Source organism: Carassius carassius, chromosome 40 (genome assembly GCF_963082965.1).
Source record: "Carassius carassius chromosome 40, fCarCar2.1, whole genome shotgun sequence".
Lineage (NCBI taxonomy): Eukaryota > Metazoa > Chordata > Actinopteri > Cypriniformes > Cyprinidae > Carassius > Carassius carassius.
Window position 1 is genome coordinate 13,894,475 of NC_081794.1, and position 22,291 is coordinate 13,916,765.

The 22,291-nt window shown below is 35.7% G+C and overlaps 4 protein-coding genes and 1 long non-coding RNA gene across 5 annotated transcripts; 2 read left to right on the plus strand and 3 right to left on the minus strand.

Moving 5' to 3' along the window:
- Positions 1 to 897: 897 nt before the first annotated feature.
- Positions 898 to 8,996, minus strand: gspt1 (G1 to S phase transition 1). The gene is made up of 14 exons (XM_059532091.1): positions 8,581 to 8,996; positions 7,539 to 7,580; positions 5,765 to 6,001; positions 5,596 to 5,629; positions 5,411 to 5,488; positions 4,747 to 4,927; positions 4,251 to 4,405; positions 4,027 to 4,167; positions 3,845 to 3,938; positions 2,633 to 2,713; positions 2,357 to 2,530; positions 2,165 to 2,254; positions 1,893 to 2,061; positions 898 to 1,784 (listed from the first exon to the last, which is right to left on the minus strand). The coding sequence occupies exons 1-14, from the start codon at positions 8,744 to 8,746 to the stop codon at positions 1,732 to 1,734; spliced, it is 1,695 nt and encodes a 564-aa protein (XP_059388074.1). The 5' UTR covers positions 8,747 to 8,996; the 3' UTR covers positions 898 to 1,731.
- On the plus strand, positions 1,608 to 3,037 carry LOC132122155 (uncharacterized). Its single transcript, XR_009426346.1, has 2 exons — positions 1,608 to 1,745; positions 2,342 to 3,037. It is a non-coding gene; the product is annotated as an uncharacterized LOC132122155 (long non-coding RNA).
- Positions 8,997 to 9,134: 138 nt separating the features above from the next.
- Positions 9,135 to 12,595, minus strand: dmc1 (DNA meiotic recombinase 1). Its single transcript, XM_059533009.1, has 14 exons — positions 12,493 to 12,595; positions 12,150 to 12,207; positions 11,627 to 11,671; positions 11,389 to 11,535; positions 11,202 to 11,284; positions 10,917 to 10,969; positions 10,778 to 10,819; positions 10,610 to 10,682; positions 10,412 to 10,503; positions 10,217 to 10,290; positions 10,018 to 10,132; positions 9,789 to 9,849; positions 9,602 to 9,718; positions 9,135 to 9,463 (listed from the first exon to the last, which is right to left on the minus strand). Exons 2-14 carry the CDS (start codon positions 12,204 to 12,206, stop codon positions 9,394 to 9,396), a joined length of 1,029 nt encoding a protein of 342 aa, XP_059388992.1. The 5' UTR covers position 12,207; positions 12,493 to 12,595; the 3' UTR covers positions 9,135 to 9,393.
- Positions 12,596 to 13,269: 674 nt separating this feature from the next.
- On the minus strand, positions 13,270 to 15,620 carry tomm22 (translocase of outer mitochondrial membrane 22 homolog (yeast)). Its single transcript, XM_059532093.1, has 4 exons — positions 15,360 to 15,620; positions 15,068 to 15,186; positions 14,543 to 14,660; positions 13,270 to 13,998 (listed from the first exon to the last, which is right to left on the minus strand). Exons 1-4 carry the CDS (start codon positions 15,453 to 15,455, stop codon positions 13,924 to 13,926), a joined length of 408 nt encoding a protein of 135 aa, XP_059388076.1. The 5' UTR covers positions 15,456 to 15,620; the 3' UTR covers positions 13,270 to 13,923.
- A 1,879-nt stretch (positions 15,621 to 17,499) lies between these two features.
- Positions 17,500 to 22,243, plus strand: maff (v-maf avian musculoaponeurotic fibrosarcoma oncogene homolog F). Its single transcript, XM_059532094.1, has 3 exons — positions 17,500 to 17,696; positions 19,647 to 19,704; positions 20,464 to 22,243. Exons 2-3 carry the CDS (start codon positions 19,669 to 19,671, stop codon positions 20,905 to 20,907), a joined length of 480 nt encoding a protein of 159 aa, XP_059388077.1. The 5' UTR covers positions 17,500 to 17,696; positions 19,647 to 19,668; the 3' UTR covers positions 20,908 to 22,243.
- The last annotated feature ends 48 nt before the right edge of the window (positions 22,244 to 22,291 follow it).

The window sequence follows — 22,291 nt, forward strand, 5'->3', positions numbered from 1 at the left end:
TATATATATATATATATATATATATATATATATATATATATATATATATATATATATATATTAATAACATAATTATTATAATGGTATCATAAATATATGATGATTATGTATTATTTATTCGAATTATTTCATTTCTTGCGGACGTTTATAAATATAAAAAAATTTAATGGTCTGAAACTAAGTGTAGACATCTTAATAAATTAAATTAAATACCATAATTAATAAAACAGTAGTGTTGCACTATTTTCTGCTTTAATCCTGCCAGATGGGACATACGTCCTCTTTTTCCTGGACATTTCCTCTTTTAGGGGAAAAAAAATGCATTGACTGAATAAATGTTTTACCCAGAACTAATATGTATTTAATTTATACAGTGAAAACTATGCAATGCTACTTTACATTTGATTATTGGGTTTCTGTACTTGAATACCTACAAACTTGTAAAAAAAACGAAACATTGTTTAATTTCTATCTTGTTTTCTATTTATTTATTTGTGCAATTTACATGATTTCAAACAGGGCCCATGGATAAAACCTGCAACTACGGCCCTGATTCTACCTTTGATAAAACTGTGCTAGATGTAAATTTTTGTGAAGGAGGGCCACTAGTAGGAAGCTTTTTAACTGTGTTTATGATCAATATGCAACAGTGACCGTAAAATATGTATTTTAGTTATGGAAATGACATATTTTGAGTTTTGACATTTGGGATTGTGTTACTTTGGGCGCTTTCGGCATTTACAAAACTACCAACCAACCACACTCCAACCCCCGTCCGCCCCACCCCGCCATGCCCCGCCTGCACACACTGTCCTCTTTTTGGAAAACTAAAATATGCTCACCCTAAATTAGAATTGCTAAACTGCAATGTGTGTTCCAGGACATTGAACACAAATGTTCTCCATTTTCATTTGAAGTCATTTTAGCGTTTTATTTTTTGGAAGTTTGATGTTTACATCCCCAACAGGAGTGTACAGACTTTACACCAACTGATGTGACAAATTATTCTTTTAACCATGTGGGTGCATTTGTCATTTGTTATGTAATGACATCACAGTAAACAAATTCATCTGTTTAAATCTGACATCTCTACATAAGTGTCATTATATTTGAAGGACCAAGGCCTCTTGTATGACCTGATCTTGACAATCATGACTTTTGCAGGACTTGCCAGGTAAAGAGCAAGGGTACTGGCAAGCTTAGACCCTGTATGGACCCTGGTCATGCTATAACGAAACAGTCATTAGTCTCTAACTGCCCAGATGATGCTGTTATAAAGTGATATACAATCAGAGACCCTGCATTCTTATGGGAGTGTTATGTTTGAATGGGGCACATAGTAATGGCATTGACCTTTCAAAAAGATGACACCAAGACTCCCTCTCTCATATTTGAACATAAACTTAAAAAGCCAATACCTTAAAATAAAATTGCATCCATTTTTAGACTGAATATGTACCAGTGGAGAGAAACTGGCTTTAAAAATTGGGCTACATGAGTGGCATAGCTGAGCTCTCAATATGAGAAAGCTGTCACACTGAGCTTGTCTCTCTATATTAATGTTCTTTCTAAAATTGATACTGTCACTTTGATAAAGTCCTTTTTCCAAAGTAATTTTCTTGGACTGATCCACAGTGGGAAGATGGAGCAGTTTGGAGGACATCTGGCAGGCATACATCACTGCATCCTCCTCAATCCCAGAGTGCACCAGGGAACTCCTTCTACCTGTATTTAGTCCTTCTCAGGTACCAACTTCAGGACCTTGCCAATTGCAATTGTCTTTCCTAAAAGATATCATAAAACATTTGTAATTTTAGTATTTAGATTAATTCATCAATGGGATGAAAACCGCTGAAAATGTGATGTCACGTTAGATTTTCTTAATATCTTACCCTCGTCTCTCAAGGTGAAACGTCCCATTTGAGGGAAGTCTTTAAAAGTCTCTAAGCAGATCGTTCCTGCGGCCCTAAGACGGGCGATGCATACTTGGTCTTGTTTGACGAAGCGTGGACGAGTCTTGCTTTTTTCTCCTGTCTTCTTGTCCACCAGACAGATTAACGCCTAATTGTGGAGGTTTTTAGGAACATATTTTAGGCTAGCAAACCAAAGAGCTTTTTTTTTTTTTTTACAGCTTTTACATCTGAATGCACTCAAAATGACTTACTGTTATCTGCACTTCTTCATTGCAGGAATGGATGTGTAGAACTGCATTGTAACCTGGGCATATTATGGATTTGTGTTCAATAATGACAATCTGTGAACAAGAACAAAGAAAAAGCCATTAGATTTTACAAAAAAAAAGTCAACATATAATAACTAAACAAAATGTTCTCCCTGTCAGTGTTGAAATCCTAACCTGGGCATCAAAAGTGCGTCCTGAGTGGCAGAGGTTCTCAGCATTGCATAGGATAAAGCCTGGGAGAATCTCTTCCTCCTCAATGCCTTTGAGGCGGAGCTTCAGGTTTTCACCAGGTCCAGCGTATTCAGTCTCCACATCATCAGAGAGAAGGCTCAACACTTCCACCGTGTGCTGGAAAACCAGAACAAACCATGTTCTAGACATTTTTAGATAATGGCTAAGATTCATAATGGTTGCGATAACAACAAATTGTACTGTTTTGTCCAGTCTTACCCTATTTGGCATCATAATAAGTTGTTGTGCTTTCGCGATACTTCCAGACTCCAGTTTTCCGAGCACCACGGTGCCCATGTCCTACACAAAAGATTATGAAGGAGCATTATGGACTCTATTTGCTGATATTAGAGTTGTTGTTTTTTTATCATTTGATACATTTTGGACAATATTAAATATTTAATTTTGCCACCTTTGCCATCATTTAACGCTCACTTAAAGTTAATCATAAAAAACACTGATAATCTTTAGCATATGTCGTGTGAATATACATTTTTTACTATAAATGCATTCACTTTTAGGACTTTTTTTCCATTTAGAAAACTGGTATACAGTTTTAATAACATGAAGTTGTATGATTTAAAAGAAAATTAATATTTTTAGGAACAAGTAGGCATGAAGGTTCATCCCTAAATCCAACCACCAATAAGGCATAAGCAGATTGTACATTAAATCGGTGTTCTCTTTTAAATTTTATGTTATAAAAATTCTAACCTTCTTACCTTGGTATTAAATCATAGAAATGGGGCAGAAATGATATATGTTGTAGTTTGAGTTCACTATTATAGAAGATTACCCAACCATGACGACTTTGAAATGTCAAACAGTTAAACAAGAGGGTGTTGGTTTATCAGTCAGAATTATATGTCAGTGCATATTCATTTTAACATGGGTATATTATAACATTGGTATTTTTTTTTTATCAAAGATAAGAAAAAACTAAATCTATTTAGGTGGCAAAAGCGTATTTGAAGATCTTTCTATTCAATTACTGACACTTATATCAGATGGTAACCCTCAGCTCTAGCAAGGCTTTAATTAACTTAATGAACTTAATCTCATTACATCTGCTGAACAGTTTAGCTTATTGGTTTTATAATACCTCACACATTTAGTCTCTAAAGGGAAGAGCACCACTGAGAAAACAATTTCCTCCTTTCATTATACTAGAAAGTTTCCTGCCAAAACACTCCCTCATGCTGTGGTATTAAAATAATTGGAAATCATCAGCAGAAACTGAGACAATAGCAGTATTTAGCAGTAAGCGCTAACTTAAGACACTCTTGATAGACACACAGCATGTCGGTTTTGAGGAGTATGCTGCTTATGCAAATGTACTTATTGCATATAACTCTTCTAGTATCTGTCATCATTGCAAAGTTATTAAACCTTACATCAAATATCAAGGTATCAATACCATATTTCATTTACCTTGTATTTATCCACAATAGGAAATCGAATGGGACCATCACTGGATCTGCTGAAGCTTGGCAGGCTGTCCAGATGTGGAATGAAAGGTAAACCCCTATAAAAGTTCAGAGTTAATTGCAAATTGTGATTTGATTTCAGCTTCATATGTTCACGGTAGCCTGAAAATGAAATGCTATACTTACGTGTACCAAGGGCAAAGCTCAGAAGATTCTTTCAGGTTGGCTCCAGTCATTCCAGAGCAGGGCATGAAGTGAATGTCTTTCTTTGGATTAAAGCCCACCTTCTTCAGAAATGGCACTAACTTCTCTTTACATTCCTCGTATCTGTGGGACAATGTGAAGTAACTGGTGGACAATGGACAAGATGCAAGAACAAATGTCAAGCAGTCAACCTCTATTTTATTCACCTATCCAAACTCCAGTTCACAGTGGGATCGTCCATTTTGTTGATGAGGACTATCAGATGTTTGACTCCAGCTGTTTTAGCCAGCATGGCGTGCTCCCTTGTCTGGCCTCCCTTTTCGAAACCGGTCTCAAACTCACCCTTTCTGGCAGAGATGACCTGTAGAAAAGAAAAATGATGCTTTCTTGATGAAACGTTCCTCAAGTAAATCTAGACTAAATTGTTTGATTATCTATCTATCTATCTATCTATCTATCTATCTATCTATCTATCTATCTATCCTACTGTTCAAAAGTTTTACAGTTGTTAAAAAATGTATTTAATGTTTTAAAAATCATTTTTTGTAGAAACAATTTGCGATACATTTTCAATAAGGATTCTTTGATAAATAGGAAGTTCAATAGAAGAGCACTTACTTTGGCAAAGCCTTTTATAGAGCTATAAGCAACAATCGGTCCTGCTGTGAGGTAAATAAAAGAGGCGTTTCAAGAGGAACTCACCAACACTGCCAAGTCAGCTTGGGATGCCCCTCCAATCATGTTGGGTACAAAGCTTTTATGGCCTGGGGCGTCAAGAATAGTAAAGTGCTTTTTCTCAGTTTCAAAGGAGGCTCTTCCAACTTCTACTGTTTTCCCCTTGTCTCTTTCCTCCTGGTTTGTGTCTAGAGCCCAGGAAAGATACCTGCAGGAACAAACAGATGTCAGTTCAACCCAGACTGCATCATAAGAGCCAACATTTCAGTCAAAAAGTCATGAATATTTGATAAGCTCACATAGACATCTAAAACTGACTAAGCCATAAGGTTTGCTTATCTTAGACAAAGCTTTTTAACCAGACTTCGTGTTTGTCACACGATGTACAACACTGTTTTTGTAAAAAAAATAAAAGTCTAAAGTCTAAAAGAAATTGTTTCAATATTAACAATAATAAAAAATGGTTCTTGAGCACCAAGTCATCATATTAGAATGATTTATGGAGGATCGTGTGACAAAAGCTTTGCCCTCACAGGAATAAATGACACTTCAAATTGAACTGAAACAGAAAATAGTTATTTTAAAACTGAATAAGGTTTCAGAGTATTACTGTTTTTATTGTTTTTTTCGATCAAATAAATGCATGGTCAGTAGTGCATATTCTAAAAAGACATGAACTTGGTCTGTTTACCAAGTCTCTCTGTTCTTTTCTTTCGCCTCCCGTTCATATTTCTCCAGCGTTCGTTTGTCTACCATACCAGTCAGATACCTTGATAGAAAACAATTAAATATGCATTTGCTATATCATATTATCGTAATGTATAACAGAGCTATGTCAGTCAAGACTTTGTTAGAATAGAATCATCATTCACTTACATAATCTGTCCACCAATAGTAGACTTGCCTGCATCTGTACAAAATAAAAATACATCAAATCAAAAATTCTGGAGAGCATATATATAATAACTAGAGAAGCAGGCATTGTTACAAAGAAATACAATTGTATATTTTACCACTAAATGACACTAGAAACATGTTAACATACCCACATGTCCAATGAACACAACATTCACATGTTCTTTCTTAGGGGCATCCGGTGGAGGAGGAGGCAGCTTGGGTGTTGGCATCTCCTCATCCTCCTCCATCATTTCATCCTGTGCCTCATCGCCACAAAATCCTGTGTCCGCCGAGGATCCGCCTCCTGGTTCCTCCTCATCTGGCTCTCCTTTCAGCTCCCATGTCTCCACAGCGCTGGCATCAGTCTCTCCATTCTCCACTGCAGCTGTGGAGATAGTCACATGAACATGTTTGTCTTTAGTGGACACAGGATTCAAGGTTAAGACTTATTAAAATACAGAAAACAGTCTTTGAAATGATTCATTATTTCACTGTAATTGTCCTTTCAGTTGTGTCAGCTCAACCGTTTAGTAAAACAATGTAATTTAGCTACATCTCTGGAAAAAAAAAAGGAAAAGTTTTTCATTCTAAAAACAGCAAAGGACCTCCTCAAGACAAGCAATCATCTTCATTCATGATGACTTGTTTACAACCTATATGACTTTTTATTACAAAGATTTTTTTTAAAATGTCTCTGTGTTTTTGTCCATAAAATGGAAGTCAACAGATTCCAATTTTGTTTTAGTTACGTTCATCAAAATTTGTTACAAAGAAGGAGCAATACATACATGGAATCAGGGTGAGTGAATGATGAAAATTTGTGGGAGGTGTATCCCTTTAAGAGTGTCAAAAAAAGCAAGATATCAAATATCAGTGTCTTCAAATGCAACAAATAATCAACTGATTATTTGCATGGACTACTTATTGTAGGATATATGTATGGTGATTTAGCATCCTTTTTTATTTTTTTATTTTTTTGAAGCATAAAAGTTGTAGTCTCTTTTATTTCAATTGCATGTAAAGAACGACCAGCACAGTGTGTCTCCTTCTGGGTTCCAAAGAAGAAAGTGAGTCATATGGGTGTGAAACAGCATGAAAGATAGCAGAATTTTCATTTCTAAGACAGTGGTTCTCATCCCTTGGGCTGGGTCCACTAGGGGGCCTCAACAAACTTCAATCAAAATTATTTAAATGTACAATATAGATGTAAAATTACGATTTAAAACTTAGGATAACATTTTTTTCAATGTTTTATTTATTTTCATAAGAACTAAAGTACCAGAAATACAAAAAAATCCACTTAAATAAAAGGGAATAAAAAGGGGGTCTTGGAGTCAAAAAGTTTAGGAAGCACTGCAAACTAAAGAGTTCTGAAGACTTAAGCAGAGGACAGGAAAGGAATTTCAATGAGCTGATTTATATGCCATTACAATTATTGCATTGCATAACAATTTACAAAAACACAATAGACCCTTTTGCTCAGCAAGCTACAACGGCAGACAATTAAGAAATGCATTCATTGTTTTGACAGTTCTATTAAACAGGTCATTGAATGCATACAATGCAGTCCTGTCTAATTTTAGCAGCTTTAGAGAACAAGCAAGGTAACAACTGATTCATAAAACTGTGCAGCTGTATGAAAATGTATGCTTTACATAAAGTGTATAACTGGAATAGGGGCTAAATGAGTAAGCACTGCTCCAATCATGGAAACATTGTCATCTGCCTCTCTGGGTCAGTAGCTGTGGCTGGAGGTGCAAGTACAGAGATAAATAAGGCCTGTAATATGATCACATGTGTGCTGATGTAACAAGCCCAAGTTGCCCTCTGTATGGCTGATGTTAGCAGCATTACTAGCAGTGCAACACTATATCAGAACACAAAACCCAAGCAGAAAAGCTATCCAAAAAACATGAACATACCCACTGGTTCTGAGATCTCCATGCTGGCCACTGCATCGGTACCTGTGGACAGAGACAGTTGTTATTATAATGTTAAATTATAATGTTATAAATCTGTTTTTAAGATTAATTAGGTTAAGACAATTCAATTGTTTAAATCACTATTGTGAAAGAAGTGGAATAGACATAATAGTAACACATTATTTTAATATGTCTTACTATTATAATAACAATAAACTATGCATAATTACATGCAAGTCAACCCTAAGACAAACCCTCATCCTATCCCTAACCATATAGAATGTACATGTAGTTAATTAATATTACTCAGCACTTAAATGACTGTAACAGTGACCATTTAAAATAAAATGAAACCGACATAATTGCAATGTACAGGTGAAAACAAACAGGACATGTTGATTCAAAGTTGGTGTGAACTTTACCACATGTAAATTACAGAATACATTACATAACCTAAAACAGACAGGTGACATATATTGACAGCAAGTCATCTGCCTGTAATTATAGTATTATTAACAATTGTACGACAGTTCGTCATGTGATATCAACAACGTAGCGACCACGAAGGGCGACCCGCTCCTGTGTAGACTAAAACAACGAGCTAGGGTCTTCGTTTCATGTAAATATACATAATTTTAATGGTATCGAAAAGGTTGTGTAATGTGTAAAGCATTTTAAGAAGGAAACCATTAGTATCAAATATTAATTAGAAGAATCAATGAAGGGTAAGAAACAGGAAATATCCTGGTGTGAAGTCTGCGGCTAAACCGGCCACGCAAGGCTAGCCGGGTATTTTAGTTCACGAGTCATGACAGATCAGCAATGTGTAATGAAGTGCACTAAATCAACATTTTATGAAGCGGTAATGTACAACTGGGCTAGGTACAATAGAATATCTTCACTCGGCTATGATAAACATAGCGCTCAACTAACCCTTAACGTTACAATTTCTCCGGCTAGTCTGCTATAAACATTCCAGCTAAAAGCCCTTTTATGGGCAGACCCAATCAATGCTGTCAGTTTATTAACGCTGACAGTTTACCATCAGACGTGGCGTTTTCCGGTGAACCTAGGGAAAGAAATGATGGTACGAATTCCGGAGCGTTCACGTTGAGCCCGGTGAAGGCGGACTGAAGCTCGGTATCAGCCGTGGCCTCAACATCGTCCTCCTGTTCCCACGAATCAGGGGCTGTGTCTCTCGAGTCCATAGTGGCTTTAACTCGAATAGCTGACGTTACTAGCTGACGTTACTAGCGGGGTTCAGTATAACCCACGAGCAGCGTTTCACCAGAACCAAATCTGCTGTTTTTTTCAGTATCTATTCCAGGTAAATCGAGGGATTGGGGAACTCGTAAGTGTGATGAAATGGTGCATGGGGCGCCAAGTCTTCATGCGACACCATGGACGTGTGTAGCTAGTTAGCTGATCCTGGATCTTGCATGCGCGCAGTGCAGAAACGTGGACTGTGAAAGCAGCGACCATGTGTGATAATAGCCACATCAACAGCTTTTCAAATTAAGGCGATTATGGTAAAGCTACAAGTACAACGTTCAGAAGGCAAATATTAACATTAAATATGTGACTAATCTGCAAAGGTTTTTATTCAAACGATTTGTCTTTTTAATTGAATTAAAATTGCTTTGTTTACATAAATAATACTGTAACATTAAAATTACACAATATATAAACAGACGTGTGGTGTATAAAGCATAAATACAATTCATAAACAGATAGATAACAGGTAAACATGTAAATAAATAGGTACAACTGATTCAATTTGAACAGATTCTATCATTAACAAACTGGAGAAGTTGATGTATTGGGGAACTCATAACATGTGATGCAACATGTTTTCTTAGTCTTTGGCATCTGATATTCCTCCAGCTGTGATGGCAAAAGTAGCCTCATTTTCCGGCATGTCTGGGCTGTAGAAAAGCAAAGGTTTTGTTGATGCAAACATTTAAATCGACAGACAATCATACACTATAACTGTTTAAATATACAAATTTATTTACCTAACAATGTTAGTGTATGCATAAATTATGCGAAAATCTTTAAATTACCTATCAAATATTTTGGCAATTCTCAATTCAGCACGTCCTTTCCTCAGGCTGATGCGTGTGGTGGAGGCATGTGCCAGTATGTGTCCACCAATGGGCTTTTTGGGATCCGCTTGAAACCTAAGATCGTAATAATCAGTTCAAAATGCCCCTAAATTCTTGTTTCGGTTTGTTTAGTGTTCCTACTTACGTCATTCCAGCTCCTGGATCTGCAGTCATCTGGTTGGTAACAAACACTGCAACGTTGTACTCTACATCCAAAAAAACAAACAGATTTTACTAATTAAGTGAAGGTCAGAAAATAAAGTTCACATGTCTAAATCATAAGCTTACTTTAAAGATAAGACTAACTACCATCATTTTCATTTTAATGTCCATTCATACTCTTTAATATATATATTGGAGATGATTTTCAAGACCTTCAGAGATCTTCTGCAGTCTGGAAAGCATCTGTGCAAGCTTCTGCTGTCTCTCAGCCAGCTCACCCCTTCCAGAGAAGTCCACCCGGAACAGAGCCATGATTGAGTCTATTATCTGTGGAAAATTATTTGTTGATGGCCTTAAAATTAAGTAAAATCACTTCCTTAAACCTCAGAAAGTGTTTTTCTTGTATCTTACCAGAAGCTTGAAGACACCTCCTTCCTCATGAAACTTGGCTGCAACAAAGTCTAACAGTTCCATCTGATGCTCACCTATTAATGAAAAAGACACACTTATAAAAAATAAAAACACCACTCTTTGTGACCTCACTTACTGGTCTGTTAAACAACATTTCAAAACTAAGATAAAAAGTTCTGAGTTGAAAGTTCTTACTCGTATATGCACGTGCATATAGCACATTATCCAGTACAGCTTCATGATCCACACTGAATCTGTCAGCTATGTCCTTTAGCCTCTCAGGCCGACTGGTGTTCCAATTATTAAGGAAAAAAAGTTCAATGTGGCTTCTCCATATTGAATAGGTTTAGTAAAATGAATGTGGCACAAAACAAGCAAATGCAGAAATGATACAAGGTGTTCTCAGAATCGATGAAGATGACCTTTCCTCCTGGGTACCCATATTCACCAGGAAGCTGAGCGGTTACTTAAGAAAAAGAGAAATTGAGTGACATTAATGATCTAAAAATTTACCTTAAATTCCACATTTAACATTTCCACAAGATCCATTTTTGCTCTTACCACATAGTGTATGAGAGAGTTGAGTTTTTCCAGTTCTGAATTCTGAATGAGGCATGGGAAACGATTTATAAAAACATGTCATTTTGGACAGAAACTGCGTAACATATAATTTTGGTTTGTAATCATAACAGCACCCTACCACCAAAAGCCTCGGTAATGGCCATACTCTCCACACCTCCTCCTAGGAGTTTGCTAAACAAAATATGAATAAAGCATTTCTGCTTTCATGTGACTTCTATCAGACAAAGTGTTAAACCCTTATTACAGAGGCCCATACATGACATAGAAAAAATTAAGAATTTGTTCCAACAACTTAATTTGTGGTTGTTTTATTAATTCCTTTCCAATTTTTGTTATGCAATATGTAGATTTGTTCATCTATGGGGCTTTGTATTTTAGGACTATTAAACTGGTTATTTCTTACTCAAACTCCAGACTGCCTGTTGTGATGTGGAACACTTGCTTCCTTTTTATACTGTATTCAGATGCTGTCTGAAATCCACAAATCTGCATGCAAAAAGACAAAACGTGTAACTGTACAATACATAAATCCAGTCTCCTTCATCAAATAATTTTTTTAATATAAATTCAAGGAAGCCCCATTATATTACCATCAATTTTCCAGCGGCTTCCTTTATTTTGTCAACTTTAGCCTCAGACAGTCCCTTTACATTACAGAGAGCACGGCGTGTGGTCATCTGGATGCCTTTCACAGTACAAATGCCTACAGACTTCAGTTTCTTAATGTCAGCCACGTTCTTAAGTGAAAGGGATATGAATCAGAGCCACCTTCATGATGACATTGCCATGACTTTATAAACTTAACAGTAACATTATTACTTAACTTACAATTCCATGTTTCTGTAAGAGCTCAATGTCTTGAAAAAAGGATTCCTGTGGGGGAATTTATACAACATGTATTTATATAAGTTTATATAACAGTTATACACAACTTATATGTGTTTGTGTTATACACTATATATATATATATATATATATATATATATATATATATATATATATATATATATATATACGTTATATATATATATATATACACAGGGGCGCCGGACCGGGGGTAAAACCAGTACTGATTACCAGGGCCCCAAAGGAAGAGAGGGCCCTTGAAAAATCTGGAATATATATTTTCAAGGGGTGGGGGGCCCATTAGGACTGCCTATGCATAGGGCCCAGGATCTTGTGCAGCACCCCTGTATATACACACATACACACACAACTTTAAACTACGTTAGTTAACAGATAAATACTAATTAAGTTAAGTTACGTTAATATCCTGTATAAACACAAGACCTCACTAACACGTTTGAAAGGGTATTGTTTAACTTCGCTCATAGAAATAAATATGCATCACCTCATCTTCTTGGTACCCCGACTCATCCTCCAAAGCCTGGTCCTCTAAAGTTTTCATTCTATGGAGTTGTTTAAAAAAATAGTTTACAATAAAATACATTGTTTTGGGGGCCAAATAACCGTCTGAAACTATCTAAATAAGTTAAATCTTTATATTTGTCTTAATGTTAAGTTACATTTTAATCAGCTGCCTGTTAACTATGTCAACGTTGGCTGTTTGTGCTCAAAGGAATTTATCTTAATCCTAGCTGTAGCTGTTACATTAACAGTTAGTGTCATGTTCCTCGTAAAAGTGCAGAATAACTATTTTGACAAAAAATAAATAAATAAAAACGAAACTTTACCTCACGTTAATCCTTTAACGAAAGCTGACAGAAGAAAGAAGTGACACAAATCAGTGATCTCGCGCTGACTGACACTTTAGCGCGCGAATCTCTCCCGCGCTCTGAAAGTCAAACTGCATGATGACCGTCACGCACAGTAAGCTTCAGCTTTTTTTAAACTTAAAATTAAGATAGCTCTAGGTGGTTTTGTTTTTCTCTTTCTCTGTTTTAAATAAAACCGACCTGTAAATGTAAAATAAAAAAATCATAAACACAGGTGACAGACTACGGAAACGTTCCACAATTTTTATTAAAACGATTTACTTTTTAAAAAGTTTTTTGAAAAAGATTGTCCATGCTTGGTTTAATTTTTTTATAAAGCGTTTAAATAACTTTAATGCTGTCGATATTTTTTTCTAAAAAACCCAGATCTCAAAACATGAAAACCTTATAAGAATGTTTTTCCCCTGTAAACTACGATAATCTAAATAAACAGAGAGCGTAGAAATTAATTTAGGACTTTAGGTTTTGTGACGTCACTTCCACCTATGAAACCTGAAAAATTATATTTTAAAAAAATAATTATTCCAAGTAATTATCTTTAAGGAAATAGATTTGTCTTGGGAGTTATTTTATTCATTGTTAGCTGGCTATTGAGGTTAGGATTAGGAAAACAGCTATTTTGATCAAAGCATCACTGTAGTGTCCGACTGTAACATGACTTTTATTTTGCATTAACAAGTTACACGCAAATAAAATATTTAATATGGAATATAAAGTATACACAAAAAGCAATGACAAAGTAGGACTTGTTTTTATTCCTGTCATGTGGAGCAAATAAAATTATTCACTACAGAAAGTACGATGTTTTGAAACATTCTTAAATATTTCACAATGGTTCTGCATACTGTATGGCTTTTGTCTGAGGAATAACATTGCAGAAGCGTTGCATGATATTAGCTCTACCTGTAAAAGACACCGCTGGTAGAGAACCACTTCTAAAGGTTTTGAACATTTCTCAATCACGAACAAGAAACAACCATAATTTGTAGACAGAGAAAATTTCACAATCAATATTGGCCTTGTGTGCCCTCATAAATACTACAGATCTTTTGAATGCTGATTCTCTGCACGTCAGTGTTGATCCGGCACTTCAATGGCCAACATTGCACCATAAACACAGTCTAAATATTCCCCAAATAGCTATAAAAAAAAAGTGAAAGATCAGCGCTTGGACGACAGTCTATGCAGAATGTTTTGTGAGAAAGGCGGAGGGAGAGGGAAGTTCAGAAAAAATCATCAGGGTCTCCACTGTACACACAAATTATACATGGTAACGATTTCTTGATGTTGACCAACCACAGCATCTTCTCACATCATTCTCCAGTTCCAGCACCCTCTCTCTTTCCCCTTCTTCTTCTACAACTCATGGATGTTATAACATATACATCATCACAGCTTCCCAGGAGCAGGTGGCATCATTCCAGGCATTCCTCCAGACATACCAGCATTTGGACCCAACAAAATCTATTAAAAGCAGAGAAATGAAATAGGAAATGAAAATTGGATTCATATTTCAATCAAGAATTACACATAAAACACATGCTTTTAAATCACCAACATCACAAACTTACATCTATAGCAAAAAGGCAATTGAAAATAAGACAAAAAATACGAGCACAAGTCTGTGTAGGAAAGAATTACAAATCCTATGAAACATTGCAAATGACACATACACAGCTTAAAAGCAATGGGAAAAATTATTCAAAGATGTTACGTAGAGAGACAGACCCGGTTACGTCATTCAAAGTGATTAATGGCAGTCTGCAGCTCTTTTGGCACTTACTTTTCATGATTCTCAAACTGGGAGAGATTTCTATGCAGAATCCTGGGTAATGTAGTTTTCCATTAGCAAACCCATTTAAATAATAACAAATTAAAATTCCTTTGATTAACAACCTCATATCTCTTTGTATCTTTTGATTCTTATTATTCAGCTCACCTCGATTTAGTGAAGTATGATTTTGCAAGGAAAGTGTTTATGTTTATGCAGGAGGTTGGTGCTACATACCTGTCTCTGCTGTTGTAGCTGTTGCTGTTCCAGCTGTAACCTCTCAGTCTCAAAGACAACCGGCAGAACCAGAATCATAAAGGAAGTAGTACCGACCCATAGAGCCGAGCGGGAGAAACTACAAGAAAGCATAATATTATGTTGTTCCTGTGGCTCAAGTGGCAGAGCATTGCGTTAGCAGCGCAAAGTTGAGGGTTCGATTCCCAGGGAACACATTAGGTAAAAAAAAACAAAAAAAAATGGTAGCCTGAATGCACTGTAAGTCACTTTGGATAAAAGTGTCTGCTAAAATGCATACATTTAATTATTTTTTTGAATTTTTAAATTTAATAATATTAAAAAAATAATAATTATATATATATATATATATATATATATATATATATATATATATATATACACATGCATACATACATACATACATATATACATATATATATATATATATATATATATATATATATATATATATATATATACTAAAATGTCTGTTTTAAGTGGAAGATACAACTGCCAGTACCTCACCTGTAAAGTTTTTTAGCTACAGATAGTGAACTCTGTGCAGAAACTTCAGCTGCTGATCGCAGTGATTCTGGAAACATCTCTGTGAGACCCCACAACCTCTCCAGCAGTGTTTCATCCAGCTGGGAGAGAAGGGAAAAGAAGGAGCCAGAAAATGAACACCACCAGTCATAGGACAAACTAAATGACTGATAAAAGCACCAAACAATCTAAAAGCTTTAGTATTTTTTCTTACAGTTAACTATATCTTCACAATTTCATAAGATCATGCAAAACTGTAGAAGCAATGCAGTACCTCTTCATCCTCCTCCTCATCACCCTCGATCTCGTCTTCAGGGGGCCGTGTCTCCACACGGCCAGAGTCTGGAGAGAGCTCCTGGATAGTAGCCATTAAAATTACGACGCTAGTCACTTTTACCAACAACGTTATATTATAACTGTGAAAGGACCTCAGTGATGTTTTACAGCTTCACTACGACTCGAACCAAAGAGCACGCATTGAAACCTGAGGTCATTTGGGTAACATTGGAGACGGGTTTACTTCCCCGGTTCCTTGTAAGGAAGCACAAAGACACGTAAGGACACCTATCGAAAGGGAGGTCTTACTGCAGCTCAGGATTGCGTGCTAGTGGACGATGAAATAGTGGAAGATTGCTGCTTCTATTATTACTATGAAGTGGAGGAGGAACTCCATTTACGTACATACTCACGTCACTTCATACCAAAAAAAAAAAAATAATAAAATAAAAAAAGGAGAGAGAGAAAATACGGCTAATGTGGGAGTTTCAGAGAGTTGTTTAGAAACAAAACAGATTGCTTATTTCATTTTTATCATTTATTAATTGCCTAGTACTTTTTGGCATGAATACTTGAAACAAGCTCAATGTCTTTTCTTAAAAGGTTTCAAGTTAGTGAAAACATGTGTTTTATTTCTGGTCACAAATGGGAAACAATCTGTAGTTAAATTTTGTGTATACTTGTGTTACTATCACTGATCTATAATATAGAACATATTTATAGATAAGTGGTTACTATCAGGCAATTTTATTATTATTACTATTATACTGTATTTCATTTTGTTTAAGAGTTATTTATTCAGTTGCTTATTGAATTAATACTTAATAGTTAATAATTTAAAATAAGGGTTTGTGTTTCCCCTGTGATCACAAATATGCTCAAATACATGTTTGTTTGTTTTTTATTACAAGAGTTTACTTAATGGCCTTAAAATATTGTTTTCATAAAAGTATGAATTGTATTTTATGCATGCTTTCTTTTATGGAGCTTTGATAGAGACATCATCTTTTCATGAAATAAAAAAAAAATTAACACGTCATTGAAAAAAATGAATTTACAAATACAAAATCATAACACAATTACATTTATGTACACACTTATTTATTGGATGGATACAGGGTAAATTTGTGTAATGTGGAACACGGACTAATGTGGGTTCAGTGCATTTGTCTGTTTGGTTACCACATTTAATTGGTGTTGAATTCAAGCAGGGTGTCAAGTTATTGAAATAATTTGACTTTCTAGAAGGTATGTCATAAATGCGGCCATGAAAATCATCAAAGAGGAAGTTTGCTCAAAGTTCAGTGACATATGACTTAGACAAAATTAATGTTACATTACGGTTTGCTTTTTAAAATACATGTTCCATATTCTTTTCATGTGCCGAGTTTAAAAGTTTAATTAAATTTTTTAAAACATCCCATGATACAAAGTTTTTAAATAGTTTATGAAATTATTTTTCCATCTTTATTAAGTTACATTTTCCCTTCATACATGGCTATTATTATCATAGATGTCAGAAATCTGATGGGGTTTTTTTATAAATACGTTTAAATAGCATATGATTTCTATTATATAGGTTGTATTTAACCATTCCACATTTGAACATATATGCTACTCGTTCTTTAGAAAAACTGATGAAGACCACAAACACAAGGAATACTAAATTAATTAACCAAACATGGGTATGCACATTTAACCAAGAGTGTTAAATTTAAAATTTGCTTTGTAAACAATTTAACTATTTATAACCCAAAACAGTGTCCCAGATTTGTGCGAAAGCTAGTCCCACATTAGAAAATCCATACATTCTTAAACAATAGACCTCCACCAGAACACTGATTTCATTGGATACATTTATACTGGTCATGATCAGTTGTATTCATCGAAAATAAAAGGCTTTGTACATTACACCAGCCATGTAAAAATATTCACATCAGTCTATTCATTTAAAGTTGACAACTGTGTGTAAAATACATAATAAACTCTGTTTAGACCTTATAAACTCAAATATAAATGTGTATGGGATTAAATGGGTTAATAAAAAAGAAATTACACAAGATTGTTGACTGATATTTTTGTGTGTGCTGAGGTCCCGCCCTCATTCTTAAAGCCTTGCGTCATCGTGTGTGTGTTTTTTATGAATGAAAGGATCCAGCCCGCCGATGATGGACTGATTCCGGGAAAAAAGGCGTTTAGCTTTCGAGTCCGTCTAAACACGGGCCCTGCTGCGATAACGTATGTCAGTCGAAATACCGAACCAGCGGTGAGAATCGTGGACTTATACGTATACAGCTTTCTTTTGAAATCAGCAAAGAAGAAAAATCAACACCAGGCAAGATTTTCAGTTTTTTTTTTGTTCTCTCCTTATTTCGACATTTGTTTACACTAAGGAAACGGAGGGCTGTTAGCAAATCCGCTGTAACGTTACATGCACTCAGTGTTTGTTTTAACGTAATACCCACTACTTATACTTTTATGGTTTAGATATTTATATTAACCTATCATTTAGAGTCGTATTTTATACGTTTAATAGTAGTAACGTTAGTCTTCATGAGCGCGATTAGCATGTTTTTATCACGATGTTAGGTGTAGCAACAAGCTAACGCGTATTAAGGAAACTAGCTGCTTAGATGTTGTCGGTTCAGACAGTTAAAATATATATGTGTATTCAGCATAACTGTTTGTATTATGTTCAGAACTGTTTATAATGTTTTAACATGTATGTTGTTTTCGATGGAAAACGACTAGTTAGCAAAATCATGGTTTGATTTGAACTAGTAACGTAGTATCTTACGTAATAAACGGGTTCTTGCGTTGTTATAATCCTTTATTATGTTTTATTCATAATTGTAGGTTATATTTGGTTTTATTATTATTATTAAATTGTCGCTTTGTAAGTAACGCATTACTTAAGTAACATGTTAACCTCAAGACGTTTCGGGGAAAATGACAGCCCAAGACCTCAGTTGTTGTTGTTTATGAAATAGGAGTTTTATAAACTGTTTATAAGTGAGTGGTAATGTTTGTTGTGGCTAAGTAACTGGGAATTATATACATGAATTATAACGCGAAATGTGAAAGGGAAGTAAGGAGCTGCTGTGTAGTCAGGAATGGAGGACTTGTGCTGAATCACCGTGACTCTGTGGAAAAGCTCAGTGGGTTATTTGAGGCAGTAGCTCGCGGATGATAGGCGCACGTCCCACGCATGACGGGAAACTCGTGGTCAGCAGCGTGCACTTCTTCATCTGGACTTTGACCAGTCATGATTCACTGTCAAGAAAAAATGCCACTCTTTGGATATTGTAAGCCTAAATTTAGAAAAATGAAAATAAGTTCGGGAGGTTTGTCTTTAAATGGTCGTACAGATTGAGTGTCCACGACTTGACCACATAAACCACATTATATATTTATATAAGCATAGTTCCTGTCTTCCTTATTATGTGCTAAAAGTCACCACCCAGCTATGACGCCATACACCTGTTCATAGTAGTCAACCTATGCCTTTTAACTCTTGACCCCCTGGTGGCTGATATCAAATTTATATTTTAACTATTGAAGGAATGAATCCATAAAATAAACACATATGCTTCATATGGCAATTGATTCTGTTGTCCTATATAATTTTAATATCAGCCGATATCATCAACACAGTGCATCTCGCATAGCATATTATAATTTCTGTTGTAAAACATCATTCTGTTAATATAAGTACAATGATGCACTAAGAATTCTGCTGAGAAGACCACGCTGGTGTAGTGCCAGTGAGATGTTTGTGGCTGCAGGTGTTAATACACTGCAAGCCACACTGAGAAATGTTATGTACAAATTTATATGTCGGCTGAATAACTCAGAGAATTACATAATTATGGCATTGATCAGCATCAAGTTTAGCACTTCACGGTATAAGTCCAAGTTATGGAAGCATTGGTATAGTTGTCTCCTCTGAAGTTTTTTATTGTATTGTGTGTAATGTCAGTGGTTGTTGTTTTTTATTTGGACCTGTGAGTCTGTAATAAAGTTTATTATTTTTATTATTATTAATATGTAAGGGTTCTACGCCTTCTAGACCAAGGTGTCACTTGGCAAAACATTTTAATTAAAATGTAGAGTCCATAATATTTTTATTATGCTTTGACTAAATAAAAGCAAGGCACTCAAATATTTTGCAGTATTGTAATTATAATTGTTTTGAAGAGTCACGCAATATAACAATGGCCTTTATCTTTGACTATATTCACAGTATAGAGTGACTTTATTACATTGGTTTATTTGATATTTACAGGTTTCATACATAAATCCAGACAATGACTTCAGACAGCAGAGCCAGTAAAGCCCTGAAGGTACAGATCATTTCACTGACAACACTTTTGAATTTTGTCACATTCTGTAAATTGTAATTTTTACAAAAATATACTGTAAAAAAATGTTGGAGTTAAACCTGTTAATGGGCTAACTGTAAGTTAGCTTACCATATACAATGCATGAAACTGTGAATGGGGTATAACATCACTTTATGTAATTTGACTGTAAAATACTGTCAAATTTATGGTATAGCTATTTGCTGGTCAAAACTATGAATTGCCACAATTTACAGAAAAAAAAACGACATTCATATCCCAGAAGTCACATTGTGACAACAACATCACAGTTTTATTTTATTATTCCTTTCTTCTCATCAGACAGTTATACATTAGGGTACTTTTCTGTTATGAAGCTAGTGTTTATAGTCTTATTTTAGTCTTGTGTGTTACTCTGAAGGCATTTTGTCTTTGTGTATGGCCCTGTGAACTGTTTATATAAGGAGTATCGGTAAGGTTTTATGGACAGGCCACATATGATGAACTCGTTTCATTATGTGGCTTTCTATTTTACCATCTCTATTATTATGTTGGCTGTGCCAGCATATTTTTGTATAACATTATGGCATTTAATTAAACAAACAGTTGTAAACTGAAAACTACACAATGCACCAATATTCCACCTGGTAATTCCTGAAACATTTTACCATATTTTTAGGGGGGAATTTTCTGTCTACCACAGTAGCCTTTTTTATAGTAAAAAAAAATAATAACAATGCAAAAAATGTCCTATTATTTCAGGTGAAGAGGGAATGCGGGGAGAACGTCCCAGTGCTGAGCGACAGTGAGCTCATGTCGCTGTCGGTGCGCGAGCTCAACTTGCATTTGCGCGGGTTGTCACGCGATGAAGTGCAGAAGCTGAAACAGAGGCGACGCACGTTGAAAAACCGCGGCTACGCGGCGAGCTGCCGGGTGAAGCGCGTGTCCCAGCGCGAGGCACTGGAGCAGCAGAAGAAGGAGCTGCAGCGGGAAGTGGAGCGGCTGGGGGCCGAGAACGCAGGTATGCGGCGGGAGCTGGAAGGGCTGGGTGCCCGTCTCGCTGCCCTGCAGCGCTTCGCCAGAGGTCTGGAATCCGGAGGAGGCAGTCTTCTGGCCACCACACCCCGTCTGAACACAGCCTCCGTCATTACCATAGTGAAGACACCGCAGCAGGTGCACACCTCTAGAGAGCAAGGAGCATCCTAGGGCTCCACATGGACATGCAGACACACATAGGTACACCGTATGATCGCACAGACAGACAGACCATGTATACTCAAATATACAGGAATAAAAACAAGTACCAGTTGGGAATTACAGTTTCACTTACATATATAAACACACAGACTGTATATACAGTCTTATAAATGTCCCAGAATAATCTCAGTGCTGTTGTTGTGGCCTCAAATATCATGACAAGTGTATATTTCTGCACTTATAAAGCTATTGTTAATGATAGCGTTATTGCTATTCATGCTCATTACTGTGTTTTCTGGATGGTGATATATGTTTTTAAAAAAAAGTCCTAACAACTTGTCTTCATGTGGGACCACCGACATTTCAGAAGTTGGTTAGTTTTGCTGGATTATCCCCATGGTATTACTGAGTCATGGACAAGGTGCAGATCTATCGATACATGCCATTTATATATTTTAATGTTTGTATAAAAGACAAATGTTCAACAACAGATATGAAAGCTATTTTATTTGTGTTCGAGACAAGATGTTTGAAGGTAATTTGTGCTGTGATTGGTCTAAATACTACTTCTGATTGACTAGTTTGGGGTCATTGTTTGAATCATTGTGTGTTTTTTTGTATTGTTTATTTGTTGTAAGGAGTTAGTAGTTTAGTAATGGTAAAGTATACAGCCTTATTAATATGATTCAGTATGTGTGAGGGTCATATTTGTACTAATATTAGAGCGACTTGTTTGTAGTGGTATTTTTGTATTTAAAACCAAGACCATATATATTATTTGCTATTTATGATTAAAACGTATCTGAATATTTTGGACAGCTGGAATATATAAAAAAATAACAATAAAAAAAACAGAGGGAAAAAAGAGAGAAAGGGGAATCTGAGGAAGATGTGAAAATAGAGGACAGGGGAAGAGAGAAGCCAGAAGGAGAAGTGAGCACTTGGGAGGGAAAAATGGAGGATAAGAAAGTGACAGAAGGAAAACGAAAGACAAAAATGATATCACATGTACATCACATCAACCCGTGGTCGTCAGGAGGACCTCAGCCGGGTTTACTCCAGTAAACAGAGCGATACTGTATGATCAGGCAACAATTGGCCATGTTAAACGTGGATTTGTTTTATTGTGTAGTTAGTTAGCAATGTCGTCATCAGTACTGAGAATCTAACCCATCATACCTGCACTTCAGAACAATGTGCCCAATGTTTTGTAAGGGTAGAGCACAAAAAAACAACAACAAAAAACTGATGTTTGTATTTATTACCTGTATTTTTCTATGGTAAATTCATTGTCTATTTTATATCATTTAATTGAAATAAATGTTGTATATATTGTATATAGAAATATGTGTATTCAATGAGTCAAAAAAAAAAAACCCTATTCCACAAGCAT